Source organism: Mesoplodon mirus (assembly GCF_964341445.2).
Source record: "Mesoplodon mirus genome assembly, chromosome: 2".
Lineage (NCBI taxonomy): Eukaryota > Metazoa > Chordata > Mammalia > Artiodactyla > Ziphiidae > Mesoplodon > Mesoplodon mirus.
The window spans coordinates 34,084,929-34,107,762 of record NC_138977.1 but is presented as its reverse complement, the minus strand read 5'-3'; the positions used below and the strand labels follow the sequence as shown (position 1 = coordinate 34,107,762).

General features: G+C 32.7%; 1 protein-coding gene across 2 annotated transcripts in view; it reads left to right on the top strand.

Moving 5' to 3' along the window:
• Nucleotides 1-22,834, top strand: part of TLL1 (tolloid like 1) — a 256,251-nt gene that overhangs the window by 199,456 nt on the left and 33,961 nt on the right. Inside the window, exons 13-19 of one of the 2 annotated variants that reach the window (XM_082606005.1) lie at nucleotides 6,092-6,287; nucleotides 7,928-8,053; nucleotides 9,167-9,327; nucleotides 11,805-11,985; nucleotides 17,445-17,528; nucleotides 19,735-19,860; nucleotides 22,660-22,787. In XM_082606005.1, the coding sequence (XP_082462131.1) occupies nucleotides 6,092-6,287; nucleotides 7,928-8,053; nucleotides 9,167-9,327; nucleotides 11,805-11,985; nucleotides 17,445-17,528; nucleotides 19,735-19,860; nucleotides 22,660-22,787 (1,002 nt within the window). The remainder of the gene's footprint in view (nucleotides 1-6,091; nucleotides 6,288-7,927; nucleotides 8,054-9,166; nucleotides 9,328-11,804; nucleotides 11,986-17,444; nucleotides 17,529-19,734; nucleotides 19,861-22,659; nucleotides 22,788-22,834) is intronic. The other variant, XM_082606006.1, reaches the window with a different exon arrangement.

Here is a 22,834-nt window from a genome sequence, read left to right as displayed (position 1 = left end):
CAGAAGAATTAGGGTTTAAGTGGTGAACCTCTCCAAACTATTTCAGCCTCCTTCCCTTGGGTGACTCATTTATCAGTTGCTTTGTTTTTGAGGCAGAGATAGCAGTTGGCGGTTTTTCAACTGTGCTGGGTTGGCACCCCTAACCCCTACATTGTTCAAGGGTCAACTGTACTTTGTGAATTACCTGATTAAGAGTAATCCTTTAATTCCTTTAAATATTTTATATTAGTTTCAGTTAAGTAGACTAGTCTTTGTGAATGAAGTAGGAAACCAAGACAAGATCTTAATTAGTTAATATTTTAATGCTTGCCCTGCACTATTTTTGGATATTTGGCTAAGAATTTATATTGGTTAATGACTATATAAGAGAATATGACTATATAAGGGCTACTATATAAGGTAGCTCTTCAGAATTATAGTTTAGGTTATCATTCTGCTCTGAAAGATTAGATTAAACAAACTTGCCCAAGGTCACACATTTCTTAATTGGTAGACTGTGAGTGATACCAATTCCTTGGCCTGGCACTCTTACACCAAGGTCTTGGTAGCAAAAAGAGGCATCTAATTCTCCTATGGCAACAAATCCTTTCCTATCATAACTATTGTCATTTGTACATTTGAGTTGTTTAATCAATAAAAGCCTGTCAGTCAGGGACATGTCTGTTTATTCATCACTGTTTATATACTATCAAGTATATATTTATTATCTGGTCATCATAGGTTTTTAGCAAATATTTATTAAATTTACGAGTTAAAAAGAATTGTGGGGGCTTCCCTGGTGGCACAGTGGTTGAGAGTCCGCCTGCCGATGCAGGGGACACGGGTTCGTGCCCTGGTCCGGGAAGATCCCACATGCTGCAGAGCGGCTGGGCCCATGAGCCATGGCCGCTGAGCCTGCGTGTCCAAAGCCTGTGCTCCACAACGAGAGAGGCCACGACAGTGAGAGGCATGTGTACCGCAAAAAACAAACAAACAAAAATTGTGTCATGAAGGAAAAAAAAATCAAATGGCAACATTGAGAAACCTGAATCATATAAAAATAGACCTAACCCAGCCTTATGGTTTTGATTTTCACATGGTTGAGCATTTTTTTCTCCTCCATTTTTCAGCTCTAATTGCATACGTATCAATATTCATTAAGTATTAAATAGTAATAATAAAACTAATACTAATTAATAAAATATTAAAGATGACAGTGGTACATTTTAAAATAATCATCTATTAACCTTTTATCCTTTTTATTTAAAATTCCTTTTGTCATAGCATTTATTACTTAAATTTACTGTATTTTTCTCATTATTAAAATTAATTTATTTTTAATAATAAATGCTAATCTTGATTGTTTTTGTTAGTCATACTTTTCTTTAACATTTTACCCCAAAGCAAAAAATAATGACTTAACATTGTTCCAAATGTATAGAATTTTAAGTTATATTATCTATAAAAGTTAAATCATTTATGGTGCTGATAGTATGAATTATATTTTGAAATTACATTCTAACACTCATAGAAGACTATTTTTATTATGGTAAAATAGAAATAACATAAAATTTACCATCTTAACTATTTTTTAAGTGTATAACACAGTAGTGTTAAGTACATTCACATTGTTGTGTAATCAACCTCCAGAACACTTTTCATCCTGCAAGACTGAAACTCTTTACCCAGTAAGCAACAACTTCCCACTTCCCCCGCCCCCCAGCCCCTGGCAATCACTCTTCTGCTTTATATCTCTTTGAATTTGACTATTCTAGGTACCTCATGTAAGTGAAATCATACAATGTTTGACTTTTCGTGTGACTTATTTTTTATTTCACTTAGTGTAATATCCTCAAGGTTCATCCATGTTATAGCACTTGAAAGGATTTCCTTCCTTTTTATAGCTAATATCCCATTTTATGTATAGACCACATTTTGCTTATCCATTCATCCACTGATGGACATTTGGATTGCTTCCACCCCTTGGCTATTATGGATAATGCTGATATGAACATGGATGTACAAGTATCTCTCCAAGACCCTGCTTTCAATTTTCCAAATATAATACCCAGAAGTGGAATTGCTGAATCATATGGTAATTTTATTTTCAATTTTTCAGAGAGTATGGGAGAGCTTTTACTGACACTATTACCTAGAAACTTTGGAGTTTTCAGAGGTTTTTACAAATAAGTACGTATTGCAGTAGATGTTTTTGCAATGTTATATTTATTTGGAAATTTGATTGTAAAATGAAAGCAAAGTGTGTGAATGGCCCCTGAGCCTGGGTATGGTATCTTGCTCCAGGGCTGGCATTCCTTCAGTCTTATAGCTCTCCCACATGCAGTGACCACAAAGCTCTACACTGGTTGGCAGTGTTAGAATGAGAGGCTGACTACTTTAGGTTACTTTTAATTGGTTTTAGTTCTTGCTAAGTAAAATAACTCAGTTTTCTGATGCTTTCTCTCTAACCTGCCAGTAAAGACATGGACACCCCCCCCAACTTAGTAATGAAATGTAATATTAATCCCTTCTGGCTAAGCTTTGTATTTATTCTTCCTTCTTTGTGTATTTGGATTTACTTCCAATATCATTTATATATCAGTTTTCTAAAAAAATCTTCAGAGCTTAATGTCACTTTCACTGTTTTCTCTATATACATATTAGGTCTCTTTACGTTATGATAAACTTGCCACATTCCTATATGGTTTGTGTTCTGATTACCTTAAAGTCTGTAATAAATCAGCATTATCATTACCAAACATATTTATTACATGTCCACGCTTTAAATCTAGAAGACACTGTTTTTCCTTTTCTTTTTTTTATGAATTACTGACTTTGGTGTTCTTTTTCTCATGGTACCTAAGGTTACTGGCATAACATCAATTAACTTATCCACTTTTTAGCTTCAACCGTATTTATTTCTTCAACTATATTTATACTAATTGATAAAGTAATTGATACTGCTGGAGAAAATATTACACAAATAACATAAATAAAATAACTCAAACTCTAATTTGTGCTCACCATCATTACTGTCATGTGGATGTAGTTGAAGAGGTATAATTATAATTAACACCAACAGAGAATGTTTATTGCTGGTATTGCAGATTTAGTGCTGGTATTGCAATTAGGATTAATATAATTAAACTGGAAATACTTGTAAACAAAGATCATGGAGGTCATTGATATGATATGTAGGTCAACAACCATGGCATTTACCGTGTGAGACTACAGTGACTACAGTGTATATTTCTATTGTTTTATCCCTAATACCAGGTGCATAATACTTAATATATAAGTAATATGTAATTCATAAATAGGTACTGGTGGAATCAATCCAAGAATTGGTCATTTTTATTCATTTTACCCATGAGATATTTACACTTTGTGTACCATATAAAATATTTAATTTTTACTAAGTAACCAGTGAATATACTATAAATTAAAATTTAAAGAGATCTTTAAAGATTTAAAGAGATCTATTGTTTAACTGTTAAAGGAACAGAGTGAGTTTTATATACAGGGAAATACCCATTATCCTATATCCTTTTAATCACTGATCATATGTAATTTTTTTCAACAGTGTCTCTCTTGTTTTCTTCACACTGTAATTTTCAAAAGCAAAAATTTCTTCAAAATAGTAATTAAAAACCCATTTTAATTAACCTTCTTATTTTTTACTCTGGTATGGCTTCTGATATGAAGCAACATGATGTTTTTTCTATTAATTAACTTTCTAGGGCAAGCAACTACTTTCTTCATTGTGTGTTCTCACTCCCTTTCCTCTTCTAACTTAGCCTTTCCCCCACTTCCAAAATAATTCATGAGTTGCAAGCATTTCATTCTGTGCTGCTCAAGCAGGTGAAGATAGATAGGTTGACTTGCTGAAACCTTTGGTTATTTTTCCTACAGTTTTGTTGTTTGTTCAGTTTTGCTTACCCTTTTATCAAGTTGTACAACTTGAGAGTTTTAGATGTTATTTTATATGTCCCCTTAACCAATGAATAGATTTTGGCCATCTGGAAATGTTCTCATATTTATAGAGAACTCTGATTTTGAAGGGACTGTATTAAAGACTGAGAGAAGAAGGTATGTTATAGCTAGTCAGATTGGCCTTGTCACCCCAGTGACTAATTTTGTTCCTAGTGAGACTGCTAGCTCTCCCTCACCCCTCTATTTAACAGCTACTGTCTCAAAAGTATGCTTTAAATAATGAGATATTTTTAATGTTAAATATTTTCCAATTCTTTACCATAATTCCACACACGTAGAGAATACATTTTTAGGGGAAAAAAATCTGGATTTATGAGTCACAGTGAGCTCCTACTAATAGTAGGAGCAATTTAAAATTGAAACCGGGCTTCCCTGGTGGGGCGGTGGTTGAGAGTCCGCCTGCCGATGCAGGGGACACAGGTTCGTGCCCCGGTCCAGGAGGATCCCACATGCCGCAGAGCGGCTGGGCCCGTGAGCCATTGCCGCTGAGCCTGCGCGTCCGGAGCATGTGCTCCGCAACGGGAGAGGCCACAACAGTGAGAGGCCCGCATACCCCACCAATAAATAAATAAATAAATAAATAAATAATATAATATATAAATAAATAAAATTGCAACCTTCACTCCCGCTACCCCCACTGCTCATACTTCCTATCTTGTTTCACTCTGTATTCTTCCATAGAATGTATTACTTTCTAATATTTTATGATTATTATTTACCTTGTTTATTGTTCCTTTGCTCTCTACCCACCAGTATAAGCTCCAGCAGGGTGAGGCTCTGTTATTTTGATGAATGATGCATACTAAGCAGTGAGAAGAGTGCACAGCACAGAACCAGCACTGAATATTTATTGAAGAAATGAATGAATCCTGATTTGTGATTGGGAAAAGGGCAGCAGCAAATGCAGTACTTAGTTCTAGCCAAATCTGCTTCAAAATCTATTTTTTTCTGTTTGTCCTTATGAAGACTATCATTGTTAATGTGTTGACAAATCAGGAAATGCCTTCTTCAACCAACTATACCAGAAGTTTCATGCATACAGGTTGTAGTTCATACAATGAATGTGTTCCCTGACATTCGTTCTGTAATAGGAGAATTCCATAAATTGGTGAATTGTATATTGAATGATGGTTGACAACATGTGATACTTTTCATGGTTTATAATTATAGATGTCAGTGCTTTCCAGCTTCAAATACCTAATAAGTAGTTGACTCTATTAAGACTTCAGAGTTAGGACTCATTTTCTATGAAAAAAAAAAGCAAGAATTTATTTAGAAATTGTCTTATAATTTATAAAACACTTTGTAAATTTTGTTTTGTTGTTTGTAGAAGTTTAGGGCTAAAACAAAGGTCTACAAACATTCACTTCTTCATAAAGCCAATAGTTTGAGCTAATATTTGCATTTAGTTGTTTATGAAAAAGTTTGAGTACATCCAAGGTGCACAGGCGAGAATAATGTGTTAAGGTAAAAGGCTCATCTAAACATGCCTGTTACCCTGAGAGGGGCAGCCAGTGCTAGTTCTACAATGGAGTAGTCTTCCCACACAAAGCTCTGCAAACTATGGATAAAGGATTTCATAGACTAGGAAGAAATGTAATCCCATGTTATCATATTTTGCTTCAAAAAGATATGTATAACCTAAAATAGTGCATTTGTCAATAATATGAATTCAGCTGCTCTATTGATAAAATAATGATTTTTTGATCAACTATGAGCAATTTTTATAACTATGTTTCAGAACAAATTATGCATTGCTTATAGCATATTTAGCTCAGATTTCTAATGAATATTATTAGTCTGGATTCTCTTAAATTCTATTTTCCAAAGAATTACTACTCATATTTTTATTTTATTTTAAAAAGCAGTTAACTTCTATTGATCCTAGTGCATGTGGATGCACTTTTTCATAGATTTTTTCCTCTGTCTCTCTACCAGATTAATACATCATTTACTCATGGACAGTGTAGATATTACCATACACACTCAACAGAAATGCTCTCTTTTGGTATAAGTAATATGGCCATGTTAGTACTATGGCACTGAGAATACATGATACATTTTTATAGAAATTGTTTTGTCTATTAATGAGATAGATCACATATTTTTACTATTACAGATTGAGAGACATGACAACTGTGCCTATGACTACCTAGAAGTTCGAGATGGAACCAGTGAAAATAGTCCTTTAATAGGGCGTTTTTGTGGTTATGATAAACCTGAAGATATCAGATCTACCTCCAATACCTTGTGGATGAAGTTTGTTTCTGATGGAACTGTGAACAAAGCAGGGTTCGCTGCCAATTTTTTTAAAGGTAATTTGAAATCATTTAAAGTGGAAGCTTTTCTCTGTCAAGGATAAATGTGGTATTTAGCTTTGAGTTAGGGGAGAAATAAAGTAATATTGAAGATTGAAGTATGCACTATTCATAAAGATATTTTGATGGTTTTTGATGGAATAGTTTACTGGTTAAAAAACTGGAATTTGGAGATTTGTAGCACGGGGTAGGAACTCCATTAGGATATTCTACCACCTGTTTTTTAGGAAATAGTCAAAACAGCAAAATCCAGAAATATACAGACAAGAGGAAAATATTTGCAATATAATCAACAAAGGGTTCATAACCAGAAGGGGATTACTGATATATAGTTTATCAATTTATTTCCAGGTGGCAGCATTTCTAAACCATCCCTTAGAGAATAGAATTCTACCACATTAGAAATAATTTATGGCCTCCTTAGTAGAACATTCTGATCCCTAAAATGTCTTTTTGACATTATTATTGATCAGCTTTAATTTTGAATTATATAACCAAATTTTAGTTTATTTTCATGTCCCATGTTTGGTGCGTATTCCTCAGGTAAAAAGAAAGCTATTTTAGTGCAAATAATAACATCAGATTTGTATTTTGAAAATTCATAGGCACTTAGGTTAAGTGTGTTATTATAGAATAAAATTCTTTTATGGGAAGAGAAAATAAATTTTCTCTATAATAATTTTTAAAGAATAAGTGATGGATTCAGTAATGTATGTCAAAATTTAGTGTGAATAATATCTAGATATTTTCATTATTCAAAGAGCAATAATATAATGGATTTTTCCTGACCATTACTTAGATGCTCACCATTTGAACTGAAAGGCAGAGAACTTTGGCACTTCTACTATATGTATTCCAAGTATTCATTAAAATGTTCATTTACATGCTTTAAATCTTCTCTATGTTGTATTTTACAGTAGAAGAAACATACTATAAGAGTCTCTCATGTGATGTTTGTGTATTTGCTTAACAAAATGCCTAGTCTTTGGATGATGCATAATTTCTCCAGAGAATATTGTTTGCTGTTTTCCTAACTCACAGTAGGTTATTCCTAAAGAGTGAGATTATGGAGTACCTTGTCATATGTGTTTTTTTTTAATAGTATATATTTTCATATGTCTATTTCATATATATTTTCATGTTACCATATACAATTAAAATAGTTTCTGTTTACAAAAATATGGAATTATTGTATTTTCTGGATCAACATATCTATATAAAAACAGTGAATGTTTTCAATTTAAAGAGGTGTAGTAAGTGTCATAGTTTTCCTTCTTTTTAATTTTTAGTCACCATATTTTATTTCTTAATAATGATATTACTTTAAAAGCATTTCTTCAGGCTACCTAGCAAACTATACAATGAAATGAACAGTGAATCCATGTTTTTTCAGTAAGTTTTTCTATTCCATTCTGAAAAATCTCTAGGTTTTAATAATCCTCTTTAACTTTAAAGTCAGAAAAAAACATACTGTGTCTGAGATGAGGTGATCTTCAGTTGGACCAGTCCTTCTGGTTCTTACACGATTCTTAGATTGCAGTGACATGGGTTCTTGTATGTCATCAGTCAAGAGCTTGCAAATTGTTCCTGTTCCTTCGTTGAAGAAATCAATTGTCTAATTGTCGCCATTTTTATAGAGGAAGACGAGTGTGCCAAGCCTGACCGTGGAGGCTGTGAGCAGCGTTGTTTGAACACACTGGGCAGTTACCAGTGCTCCTGTGAGCCTGGCCATGAGCTGGGACCTGACAAAAGGACCTGCGAAGGTGGGACCGGAATTGCACATGGGGTTCCCTGCCTGAAACCCCTACCCATTTCCTTCTATCATGTAGTCTCATTCTCTTTCTATTTTTATGCCTCCTTCTTATACTAGAATAAAATAGACACAGTTATGAAGAAAATACAGTATCTTTAAAACACAGGACATTGTATTCCAGATAATAATGAAGTTATGTGGCTGTTACTTCCACGTGACTACTAAAAATAAATACACTTTAGAAACTTACCAAATATGGTAAACCTGAGATTACAGGTAGTTTAAAAATATATTTATAAATATAGTAATATTTATATTAGTTAACATACATATCCACATATACATACATACACATATATACACAAAGGCAATTCAAGAGACCATTTTAGCTAACTCTTGACTCCCTAGGAATTAATTAGGAAGTGTGTACAATATGTTCATTTCACTTAACTTGCTTTTGAAACCCTAATTTTCCTAATTTCACCCTAATTTCATTCCTAATAGCAATAAGAAAGAGAGGTAACGTAAATAGTACCTCTTTTAAATAGATCATCCAAAAGAGAAAGAAAACCAGTTGTTAAATGGAGTTTTTGGAATAACAAATATGCTCTATTTACTATAGTTTACCTTGCCGGCTAGCTCAAGCAACTCTTTCCTTGTCTTGGAAACAAGTAACAAGTTCCTTGTCTTGGAAAAAAAACAGAGTTTGGAGAAATAAATAATTGATTTTGGTCTTACTACATCATGCTGTATTGTACTTTACATATATCTTTTTATTAATTCTCACAACAATCGTGTGGTGTAGATATTATTATACACATTTAAAATATAAGAAATCTGACCTCCAGTTTTCTTTATATTGCTCGCCCAAATTTGAGGTGATCTAAAATGTAAAGCCATCATTTTCTTCGCACTAAAGCTACAAAATAACACTTTATAAATTGGATTAGATGATTAAAATAGTTGTACTAAAGACTAAGGAATAGAGACTGCAGCTTTCTAGGTTTTGAAAAATCCAGAAGATGGTTGAAATTTAATGCTGAGACGTTTGATTATCAATGGAAAGGTGCTAAGAAGGGGATAGATTTATTAGGGGAAACCTTTCCCTTTTCTTTCTTTCTAGCGGCTTGTGGAGGACTTCTTACAAAACTGAATGGCACCATAACCACTCCAGGCTGGCCTAAGGAGTACCCTCCCAACAAACACTGCGTGTGGCAAGTGGTGGCACCAACACAGTACAGAATTTCTATGAAGTTTGAGTTTTTTGAATTGGAGGGCAATGAAGTAAGTGAATAATAAATATATTTTTTTATAAAGTGCTTTAGGGATCCCTAAAGGCAATCTGGTAAACAAAAAAAAAAAAAAAAAAAGAGAGAGAGAGATAGAGAAGAAGAAAGAAAGAAAGAAAAGAAGGAAGAAGGGAAGGAGGGAGGGAGGAAGGAAGGAAGGAAGGAAGGAAAAAAGGAAGGGAGGAAGGAAAATTGCAGTAGTACAATAGTATAAACGTGGTAGTCTTTCTTAGCTCTATTTCTCATTTCTGCAACTGCTTATAATTCCTGTTGGCATTGGATGGTATTTTAGACTGTCTCTGGGAGATTGAAAATTACCCCCCGGCATTTTCCTGATTTATTAAAGTACTATGAAAATATTAAGGTAATGTCACATAGATTTTTCTAGAAAAAATAAACCAAAATTCACTTGTTGAGTCATAACAAGAATACCTTTTTGGGAAAACCTGGTATACTTCCCTTGTGGAAATGGGTATATTTTCATTATATAAGTAGCTTTTCATTATGAGTATGCTTATGGTTCACAGATAAAGTGAGAAAGAGAAGAAGAAAGAAAATTTTTTAACCTCAATAAAACATGTATTTAGATGACACTATCTTTCCTTTGTCTTTATAGCTTACCATAGTAAAGTCCAGTTTTCTGTCTGGTGATCACTTTTAAACAAGTGAAATCATTTTTTTGAGAATTCCTATGTGCTGGTACACACACACCAAATTCAAATGGAATGTCAGGCCTAGAGATGACAACTTTTAGAACTGTGTCTTGTGTGATTGGTCAACATTAAGTTCAGAGAAAATGTAATAAATGTTTGTTCTGTTTCAGCTTTTCTACTTTCTTTTCTTTTCTCTAACTCCCACATCCTTTCTCCCAACAACTTCTTTTTCCTGTGTTTATTTTAAAATGAACGAGATCCAAAGGTATGATAAAATTCACTCAAAAATTATTTTGTCTTTGATGTATATCTGTTGAACACTCACAAAGAACTGAGAGAACAAAGAACAGAAATATAATATATCTGTGCTCCTGGACAATAATTGTTGGTAATATTTGTGGGTTTTATACCGTAATTTTGTCTTTGTGTATGTATCTTTCCTTCTTCTTTTTTCCCCTCTTACTTATCCTTCTTTCTTTTAATCATTTTTAAAAAATTCTATTTGTAGTAGTCAAGGCACTTCTATGGTTTTGAGTTAAAAAGAAATGCAGACTTTTGTGTTGCCTTAAAGGAAATTAAAATATGAAATGTAATGCACTGATATTTCAGAGAATTGTACAATTTTAGAGCTCAATGGACCTTTTGAGATCTTCTTTACATCATGTAAGCTTTATGATGGAAAAGACTGCAATTTATATTTCTTACATAATTTATCCACATGAAACATCATTTTTCTTTGATAATTATCTTAAATTTGGGAAATATTAAAATTAAGAACGTATTTTTATAGTAATCTTAGAACAGCTTTCATATGAGCAACACGTTTTGAAAATGGGAATCTCCCTGTCAGTTCTTCAATGTAATGTGAGCTTAGTATTGAATGGCTTCTACTTTCTCAGTTTCCCTAAAGCTGTTGGTTGTGGCAGAAATGGCATTTTGATTCACTAATTGATAGATGTTCCTAAGAAGGATAAACGTTTATGTTTACAAGGAAGAAGGGTAGATGGTTTAAAATAAATGGGGCATTGTGTTTGAAAGCATTTTTCTCATGATAGCAGTCTTTATTCATGGAAGGAGCCTTTACAAACTCTGTAACATATCCTGGAATTCTTAAACTTATGATGAGGTTACTGTGTGGAATGCTATTAATAAAATTCTGTGCATTTTCATAGTTTAAAGTCTTGAATATTTAAAATAAAAGCATGAGCAAAATCTTGAATTATAGAATACTGGGTTAAGTTATAACTTCATTGTTTTATTTATTTTATTGATATCTAAAAGGAAAGTCAGTATCAAACAACTTTAGCTTCGGTAACATTATCCCATCTTGTGTCAGAGCCCTCTCTAAATAAAAGTTGCAGATGTAACAAAGTAGATAGAAAACTTATTTCATTTTTCCTAGCAACATTTTGCTTATTTATCACCTAATTAATATCACAAGAGCCAGTAATTTGAGTTGACATATTGCAAAGTACACATCATGCCCAGAGTTCAATCATACGCTTTGTTAAACAATTATTCATCACAGTTTTCCTTAAGTCTGTATCTTTTGGAAAACATGTATGCTGTACATACATATATACAAGCATACATTTGTATATACATCTCTTGGAGCTATTCGGAGTAAAATTCTTCTCTCATCTGTCTATCATGGCTTCTGCTTCATATTTGGACACTTTTCTTGATTTTTGGACCTGTTAAATCCACTTTGACTACCACAGGAGTAAAGAGGGGAAAACATAATAAATTAATAAAAAATAAATGTCAATCATCTGATTCTCTCAAATCTGGTGATTACAGTAACCATGTTTATTTCTAGGTTTGCAAATACGATTATGTGGAGATTTGGAGTGGTCTTTCTTCTGAGTCTAAATTGCATGGCAAATTTTGTGGTGCTGAAGTGCCTGAAGTGATCACATCTCAGTTCAACAATATGAGAATTGAATTCAAATCTGACAATACTGTATCCAAGAAGGGTTTCAAAGCACATTTCTTCTCAGGTATCAGTATTCTCATTCTACATGTGTATATTACAGATTTTAAAGGTGGATTGGCTTAAATTGTATGCTATCCATTCTTCCCAGTTTTCTGTAAATGAACTTGCAGGTGTCATAGAATGCATGAACATTTATCCTAGTTTAATACTTTTTTAAAATTAGGATATTAATAAGAATGGCCCTGATGAAATGCAGCTCTCAAACACTTAGATCTTACATAAATTCTAATCAAATATTTCAAAGGCTAGTAAAAACAACACAAAATTATTATGGTAATATTTTCACACAGTGACTTTATAAGTGGATAGTGATAATGATAACAGACTTCCAAAAAGTGGCAGACTTTTTCAAAATTATCTTTGCCTTTGGACTATGTGGTCTCATTTTAGCAACATATTTTTTATTCTTACTGCTTAGCAACATGTGTATTATTCCTCTTCTTACTATTATATATTCATTCTTTTTATTAAGCAGACATTAAAAATCATACTTTACCTCATCATTATAGAAATGATTGCAGTAAGAGGCCTAGAAATATGGAAATTATAATTTTACTGAAAATAATATATTATCAGATACATTTAGCAGTTGACAAGTCTACATTTGGAATTTAATGTTTAGTTGAACCAACTCACATTAAAAATTCCCTCTTAAAGAGCTGAAATTTGATTAAAGCTCCCTAAATTTTAAGAAACTAGATAGAAACATCAGTGAAATGCCCTTATTTTCCCAATTTCAAAATTGTTCCTTTTAAAAATATTACTCTGAAACTTCAAAAATAGATAAAATTGTAATAAGCCTTGCTAGATATAGCAATCTATTCTGCCTGAAAGACTGGCAAGCAATGTGAAGCAACTGAATTCCAATTATGTTTTAATATCACATAATTTAGATTGAGTTAATTCAAAGTCTATTTATTCTAGTCCCCATGTATTTAAGATTAATGAGATTTACAGCGCCTGGGGTTTGTTTGGGGCTTTCAGTTTAATTGAAATTAATGGTTCACAAGTTCCATTGAGGTCCAAGTCATATATGAAAGTACATTCAAAATACAATGGATCTTGGCTCCTTTTTCTCATTCCCTTCCTTCCCTCAGATTTAATTGTCTTTTAAAAGTTCTTCTCAGATATAGAAAACAAACTAGTGGTTATTAGTAAGGAGAGGGAAGGGGGAGAGAGGCAAGAAAAGGGGAGGGGATTAAGAGGTAAAAACTATTATGTATAAAATAAATAAGCTGCAAGGATGTAATGTACAGCACAGGGAATATAGCCAATATTTTATAATAACTTTAAATGGAGTATAATCTATAAAAATATTGAATCACAATGTTGTTTACTTGAAACTAATACAACATTGTAAATCAACTATACCACAATATAAATAAATAAATAATAAAAATTATTCTCGGGCATTCATTTAAGATTTGTTATTCAAAGTAGCATTTTAATATACTATTTCAATGAAAGGAAGATTTCCTTAGACTTTACTATTCTCTAAATATTATGTAGTTTGCATATTTTAGGTGATCCAGTGTTTAGAGATAAGGCTTCTTATCTTAGAACCACTTAAATATTTATTTTAAAAATTAAAATTATAAGGTGAATAGATTTTATTATATTATTAATATTCAGGATCTTATACTTTAATCACTCATTTTATTTAATAAAACTTTTTTTTAAAGATGCATGCTACATATACTGGGACAAAGTATAAGTAAATTTAAAGTTCCCCAGAGTATTTAAAATTCGTTATCTGATGTTTCTGTTCAGGCAAAACTTCCCAAATTCTAAAGACAGGTTATTTGTCTGTGTCTCTAGGACAATAATATTGTTAAGTAAACTGAACAATGAAGTTCAGGGAAAATTAAACCCCAAACTCTCATGTTGTAGCTATCATTCTGAGGACCTATTATGCAGGCATACATTATCTCTTTAATAATCAAAGTAAAACTGTAATATTCTAAGTGTTCAGTGTCACAAAGTATTTAACCTCAGTTCATCTTGAGTTCTCTTAACCATAGGAGACGATCACATGCTTTGCAAATAGCATTAGTTTTGTGTTATGTTCAACATATCTGTGACCTGGAAAACAACAGATATACTTTTCACTTCTTTATTAGATTATTATTTTGTAAAGTCCAAGATAATTAAGTATAAACATTCAGTGTTTTCTTTTTGATTCATTGAAAAGTCTTGGCAGTTTGTCAGATTCATATTTAAAATACTATAGTCCTGGATAAGTAATTAGATCTATTTCACATTTAAATTCATAGGAGTTTCCGCTAGTGGGGAAGATGTTTGCTCAGGAAAAGGGAAGATAAAAACATATTTGATTTGTACAATAAAGAGATGGCAGTGTTACTTAATGTCCTGATTATGATCATCTTACCAAAACATAATTTAATTTACTAAAGATCACCCATTGTAATATATAGATTCTATTCACATTGAAAATATCATTTTAGAGTTCTAATAATGCTATAAGTGTAATTGTGTGGTAAAAGTCAAATAACTCATCCTATCTATTAGAAAGTAGGCGTATAAACCATGGGGATATTGTATTTCACAAACAAAATTGAAGGATTTTTTATGCTAAAATTCACTCTTGGGGATTTGATAAAACACATTACTGCATTAATTGTGACAAATTCTTTAGAAATAAATTTAGCATAGGAATCAAGAATTATTACAATGACTAATCTGTTTGCTCAGAAATTCAATTCTTGGGACTCTTTCATAAAGAAATATTTCAAAATCTGGAAGAAGGATTTTCAATATACTGTGATAGTGACAGAAATTTTAAACAACCTTCAAATGCACTGTGTGAGCTCTTCCATACCATAAGGATGGTTTAATGATTTCATGGTGTAAAAAGTTGTATATGATAAAATATTAATGGAAATCTAGGTATAAAGCTATATGTGCACTGTGCATACAGCTAAGCACGTAGGTGGGAACAGATCTGAACGATGCTATTTAAAAATCCCAAGACTGTTTGTGTTAAGGTGAAAAGATGGTGCAGTGTACTTTCTCCACAATTTTTCTCAGTTTTCATCTGATTTAAATATAAAAGTAATTTTAAAAGGAAAACACACATCATATTTCTACCTATCTTTTACCCTAAATATTTTCTAGATTTGAAAATATTACCTAATAGACTTTGATCTTTGAGAGTGAAATTTTTAAATCCATCTCTTTGTTAATTAGTTAATAAATATTAATGCAAATTAATAATATTAATGCAAATGTTTTGAATTGAGTTAAAGCTTCTAATTTTTATTTTTATAGTTAATTCATAATATCTTAGAGACAATTGAATAAATGTTTGCTGTATTGTGTATGTTAATCCAGAAACATTTGATGGAGACAAACTTTTTTTTTGACATCTTTATTAGAGTATAATTGCTTTACAATGGTGTGTTAGTTTCTGCTGTATAACAAAGTGAATCAGCTATACATATACATATATCCCCATATCTCCTCCCTCTTGCATCTCCCTCCCACCCTGTCTGGAAACTTAATCTTAAGTGGTTCTGTTTATAACCAGTTTTCTAAAAAGTTTAGAAGTGATTATGAATTTATGAAAACATAATGAGAAATATACCATGTTTAGCTATTTTTTCAGCATACTTTTTCCCAGAAATATTATCAAGAAATTCAATTTAAAAAGAAACAATATTTATTATAAGTGATTTCATATATTTTGTAAAGAAAGCTATTTAAAAATAACTTCTAGCTGTCTTGCAACTAAGTGATACGTCAAGGAAGAAAAAACACAAGGAAATGTATTTAGATTTTTAATGAATATAATGAAATAAACTGTAGCATTATTTTAAAAAATACAATTATTTAATGAAATAATCATACTGAGATTTTACTTATTTTTGCACATATCCTCTGATTTTAAATAAGCACTTTATAGACCTAAGAAATGGAATTGGAAGAATGACACTACGAACTTATTAGCAAAATAATTAATACATATTTCTGTCACTTCCATGCTCATCAAAGTAAGAAACCATCACATAAATTCTTATTTAATGTCTTAAATTAGTCATGAAAAATGCTGTAGCTTGAAACTCTAGAAGTGATTGGTTTATACAGCAGAATATCCACAAGCTCCTCTATAAAAATTAGTGTCATAGAGTTCTGATATTAAGGGTATGTTATAAAGCAATATAATGAAATAATATCAAAGTAAATAAGGAAATTACAACTATAAAAGTAAGGCTATTTGAACATGATGTAAAATTACATGTCTATTAAATTTTTTATATAATTCAGACTATAATGACATAGGCATTTTCTAGAAGAGATCTGGTTCAACAATATAATACTGCTATTTTCCTGGAATGAATAAGGTTTGTTTTTAGATTAACAATAATTACTTTACTTTTATGATAGTAAAACCAAACTTAATCACACTTAATGTGATGTTATATTTGAACACAAGTATACAAATCTGCATAAGTATACATGATATAGTTTACTTATTTTAAGTGATTAAGCAAAATTAACTGTATTCTATTCAGAGCAAAATTATTTTTCTTTAAATAGGTTAAACTTAAAGGAAATATTAGTAAGATTTTATGCATGTAAAAGCAGCAACATTTGGGAAACTGGACTTTTAATTTAATCACACTGTTCATTATTTGGGGATAATGTAACAAATAACTTCAGGCAGTGAGAGCTGCACGTAGACATCCCATCTTCTTTAGGCAACCTGGTAGTGGTGAAAAGACTCAATGATGACTTGAAGGATAACCTCATTAAATGGCAGTCCCCCTCACAGGTAACTTAATGGGAATGTGATCCTTTCCTGATGGACCCAATGACCTGCACAGTAGCAGAAATGCAGTAAAACCCAGATTTCTTGATTCCCAGTTTATTTCTGTCTGTAACAAATATAGGAGTCAGATAAAACGATCTGTCTGATATTTCTACAGCTGTATTCAAGTGATTTCAACTGACCTGCTCCTCATCTTATCTACCTTTCAGTGTTTATAGATATTTCTTTACATTGTTCCTCCTGTACACCATTTCTTTCATGGAATAGTCATAAATATTTTTAGAATAAATTCAACCTGATATTATTCTAACAAAACTTTAAATATTAGTGTGATTAATTTCAAATAAACACAGATAAAACTCTCCTATGATTCTGAATCCTGTTGCAAGTTTCATGATTAATGATATTTAAATATTTGCATGTTTTAGAAAGAGCAAATTGTCTGTCGTTGCTCTCAGTAGTGCTTATCAGAGCTCTTTTGAAGGTGATTATATTTTCAACAGTTTTGTGTTGAAACCTGTGTGTGTCTTATATGCGTGCACACATGCATGGGGTGTATGTGTGTATGCACGAGTGTGTGATCTGTTTATTTTATATTTGAGCATTTATTGTAAGTATATCTGCTAATGTGCTTCTGTTCTGGTGTGTGGACCCTTTACTTTTTTTTCCTACAGAAAAGGAAGCTTTCTGCAAAGAGAAAATTTTTATTTTTGAACCTTGCAAGAACTTGATACAGGTTGCCACTTCAGTCCCATCCAGTATGTATTATTCATAGACTGATGGCCTCTGATAGTCTCAAGGATAGTCTGCAGGCCTCTGATGGGAAAATGCCACTTCCTTTTTCCATAATAATGGACCCTTCCTTCATCTAGCATGAAGGAATGGAAATCAGATATATCCATTCCAAAGAAGGAGGCTAATTTCCACCTGCAAAAATTAAATGTTTTGATTTCTACTCAATAAAATGTTTGTTTCTCTTACTAATAAAAAGTATTTTTTAAATTCCATGCCTATAGTATGAAAATGTTAGAAAATTTCAAATGAATCATTGATAGAATTCTCAATTATTGAATTTTTTATGCAGACTTTCTGAGAAATTTTTAAAACTCTGCATCCTCCTTCCTTCTCTCTTTCTTTGGATTTTCATTGTTCAAAATGTTAGTAGTTTGTGTCCTAAGAGGAGAAAAGGAAAGAAAGTGAAAACAGAATTATATTTGCTAATAGTTTTTTTTTTCTCAAGTTTGATGACCTTTTATAATAAGTTCAGAATATATTTGTGGAACTCATCTTTTATGATATTAAGTTAAATAAATAGCTTTCTTTGTTTGCATGATATTAAAAAGTCTGGATAATTCCAAGTATTCCGATGTTTACTAAAATTTTGTCTTTTCATATTGACTATTTGGCATATGCCAGCACAATTTTATATGCTGTTTTGCTGGGGATGATGACTTTTATCTGTTGCTTTTAATTTCTATTTTGATTTGTCCAATTTTGAATTTTAGCTAAGCTTTAGATTAACCTATACATATATTCTAGCAGTGTATTTGATAACTCAATTTTCACGTGACATCACTTGTATTAAGCAATGTTTGTATTAAAAGTGTAATGGAAATGTTAAGGATAGGTAGAGAACACATAAATTGCAGATATATTGATCCTGATATATTCTTTAGAACTTTGGGACTGCCTGTATGTATATGGAATATTCTGATATTGCCAATGCATGAATTGGCAATATAAGACATAGCATATATGTGCTATGTCGTGTTATCAGTCTACAAAATGGGAAAAATAGTTGCATTCATAAAAATTACTATCAGATCCTTAGATAAAAATGCCTTTCCTAAACCCATCTCCATAGGGGGAATATTGATTTGATTATAAAAGCAAAAATAACATTTGCTATTTGTATGCCACCATGAGCTCACAAATTCTCACTAGAAAAATCAGTTCACAGTGTAAATTTTGAATTCAGCCTGACCTTTGATGTGACTGTTGTGTGTCCTTTTTGCTCTCTGTGCTATGGGAGTGGGGAAGGTCTGAGTGATGTGTCATCATATGTATGTGTCAGGAGCAGAGGCCAGTATTTACTTTAGAGGACAAGCCAGTCATGGAATGACAGCTAAGCAACATAATATGCTGACTGATGCTGCTCACTGAATTGACTGCCTGCTAATATAGTTGGGAGTTTTTCCCTGTAGTGAATTTGTTGGCTATTTCTTAAAGCTCATATTTCCTCTTCTAACCTTTACTTCTAGAACACTAAAAGCCCTTTTACAGAATTACTTATTAATAAACTGGTCTGCTAGAGGAGATTAGTTTAAAATATATAAATTGTTTCTTCTTCAGGATAGTCTAATGATGCCTTATTCTGTATTGAAATATTATAAAATGTTCAGATTTATTAATGCTAAGCATAACTACAAAGTTAATGAAAAAAATCAACTACAGTAATTATACTAAGTGATTCTTTAAAAAACGATTACACACAAATCTTGGAAATGTGTTTAGCCTCTGACTATACACTATGGTTAATACAGTGAAGGATTTCCCTCCAATTAAATGTCATTATTTGCATTTAATCAAACTACTCACAATTTTTAATTTATTTTAAAAATTCACTATAAATGTTTAGCATTAGTTGGAAAAAGATTCTTTCATTTCCTTTGCCTTACTCAAAACTTCTCCAGCATAAGAATGAAAGAGGACTACATGTTGTCACCCTAGTGCAAATGATCTTGGAAACAATTCATGGCACAAGGCTCCAAGCTAAACAAGGAGTGGGTAGAACTAAGATACTATAAATTGTTTGTTTGTTTGTTTGTTTGTTTTATGTTGGGAACATGGAAAACTGAGACTTAATTTACCCTTTGCCAGTGTTAACCACAACTAAATGATCCTCCTTTGATATCCTTTGTTTTTAAAGCTACTTACTAACCTATGGGGTTATCTCTTTGCTAGACAAAGATGAGTGCTCTAAGGATAATGGCGGGTGCCAACATGAGTGTGTCAACACAATGGGAAGCTACATGTGTCAGTGCCGTAATGGATTTGTGCTGCATGAAAATAAACACGATTGCAAGGAAGGTATGAAAGAAGTGTTCTTTTTTTTGACAACATCTAGAATTTCATGCAGTTTGGGTAAAGCAGTCCTTCCAGGTAGAGTTAATCATATCAGTTAGTGATAAATGTTAACTGTTCAAATGTCAAAAATAAAAATACATGCAGTGTTCAAAGATCCAAGTCATATTATTGGAAACCTTGTATTACCTAAAGGTACTGCACTTCATATATGGTTGGAATTAGAATAACTTTGTATAACAGACATAGAAGCTGCTGTGATGCCATCTGGCAGCCAGAAAGGCACTACGTTATCCCTCAGTCTTCACAGAACAGACCCTATAACTATCTCCATATTTAAACTTAACTTCTGCTAAATGTTTTACATTTGGTTCAATTTCCCTCCCCAAAATATCTCATATATGTGCTACATGAGTGATGTCACTTTAAATACCAGGAGTATCAAATTCAAATGCCTACCAGAAGAAAGACATTTGAAAATACTGTGCCATTTAGAGTTTTAAGTCATGGTTTTCCCCCTCCCGAGCACAGACACACACAGAAGCATCCTAGTAACTCAATATTAGCTTACCAGTTTTTCGTCCCAAAGTCTTACCATATTGCAAGGTTTTATAAAGATAATTATCTTAATCTCCTGAGCCAATATGAGCTACATGGGAATAAGAAGTAGTTATTCAGGCCTTATTTCTTCCTTTATGGGTCTGCTCCTGAATTTTCCATTTAACTTGGATTTATTACTAAGGCAGGTTTCATAACTAGTCATTAGCACATGTAGAGTGGTGGGTGCCTGACTAGAACCACAGGTAGATAGCACTTCTTTGTATGCACATTCCAATAGTACAGAATACCCTGAATTGACCCTTGTTCCATTCAGTTCCATTCAACTATGGTCATCTGTCACATTTTTTCCTCTTTATTTCACAGAGTTAATGACATTGCCCAGAATCATATGCAAGTAGCATTTTTTTTCTCTTTTTACTTGCATGTATGAGCATAAACCAATGAGACTGTGATATGTGTAACTTGGTAAAGTATTCTGTTAAATCAATAGGCTGGGGAATAGGCCCAGTTATTTTGAAATATGGAAGGTAATTCAGAAAAAAAAAGAGACAGCTTTTCAGAGTATGCATGTCGCCTGTGACTCACAGGTAGCAAATAAATTAAGATATCCAAAGTCTCTCTTCATTACAGTAAGTATTTTCAAGAAGGGACTTCTTTTTAAATGGAACTGTATCCAGGCACCCCTAATAAATTTCATCTTTACTGTTAGTAAAGGGGCTGGATTTTCTTTCACCACTGCTATAGTACAGGTGCCTTATACAGGTTAGCTGTGAGCCTCTTGGCTTTGTCTTATAAACTAAACTATTTGCCAGATCTGGGAGATTCCACACTTCATATGGCCAAGGCAAGGACAGGGATAATGGAATTTAGGAAAGCTTGTCAAGACAGGATCCAGACTTTAAGACTACTGTCTTGCTGCATGACCCTATATTCTTTGAAAGGAGCTGAATTTCACCCTTTTTTGTGTGTGTTCCTTGGTTAAGAATCCAAATCTCCCTATGGAAACCCGGCACAGTTAAAGCAAAGGTCTAGTCGGAGACCATGTGCCAACAGCACAGTAACGTCAGTCATTTTATCCTTACTGTGCAGCCCTGTAGCGCAACAAGTGTTTTCTCCATATAATAAAGTATTTCCCCAGAGATTTCTTGGAAAATTTCACAGAACTTATTGTATTTTAGAATGGGTCACACAATACATAACAAATAATTTCCAGCCTAAGCCAGGATATGCAGGGTGACACTTCATAAATTATACAGATAGAATACAGTCTGAGCATATTACATGTTTTGGAAGTTTGAAATAAAGAATATTGGATGGTCCCCTCCAAGATGAAGTTGTTTAAACTGTAAGACCTAAAAGAAATTTCATGTTAATTGAATGACATTTTTAAAAATTAACTCAGAAGCTAGTAGTTGTTTACATATTTTTCCTCTTAGTGCTTCATTTCACTGTGGTGAAATGACAGATAATTTACTTTAGCCGCTAAAATTATGGTTTAAGTATTCAAGTGTATACTTTAACAAAGAGAGAGAGAAAATGTAAAGACATGTTTCATAAAGTGGCTTAGTGATACTAGTTAGCTATAAATGATGTTTCTGTTAATAGGGAAAAAAATAACTGAAAACGACACAATCATTTTTGTTGTGGCATAGCATTAAATATTTTGCACATACCAAGAGTTGATATCTTTGTTTTTTTGTCTGTTTTTGTTTTGTTTTTGTGGTATGCGGGCCTTTCATTGCTGTGGCCTCTCCCGTTGCGGAGCACAGGCTCCGGATGCGCAGGCTCAGCGGCCATGGCTCACGGGCCCAGCCGCTCCGCGGCATGTGGGATCTTCCCAGACCGGGGCACGAACCCGTGTCCCCTGCATCGGCAGGTGGACTCTCAACCACTGCGCCACCAGGGAAGCCCAAGAGTTGATATCTTTGATTGTCAATAATGTTACTCTGTTAAAATCTAAACTTACAGATCCAGCAGTTAAAAATAGTTCATTTTCTTGTAGACATTTATCTAATTCATTGTAAACACAATTTCATGTGAACCCAAAAACAAACATTTTCTGATTATGATAATGATTATGCAACAGGTTTACCAAAGCAGATGAATATGATACTGAAGACTAGAGTGATGATTATTTATTGAGGAAAATCTTTCATTAGGATAATGTGTAAACAGGCTACTTCCTTGCTGGTCCAATCCTGGGCTAGATTTCCACACTAATTGATTTTATCACTATTGGCACAGCTGAGTGTGAACAGAAGATTCACAGTCCAAGTGGCTTCATCACTAGTCCCAACTGGCCAGACAAGTACCCAAGCAGGAAAGAATGCACGTGGGAAATCAGTGCAACTCCTGGTCATCGAATCAAATTAGTAAGTGAGCACATTGTTCTTTTTTCTGTTAAGCTGCCTGCCCATGT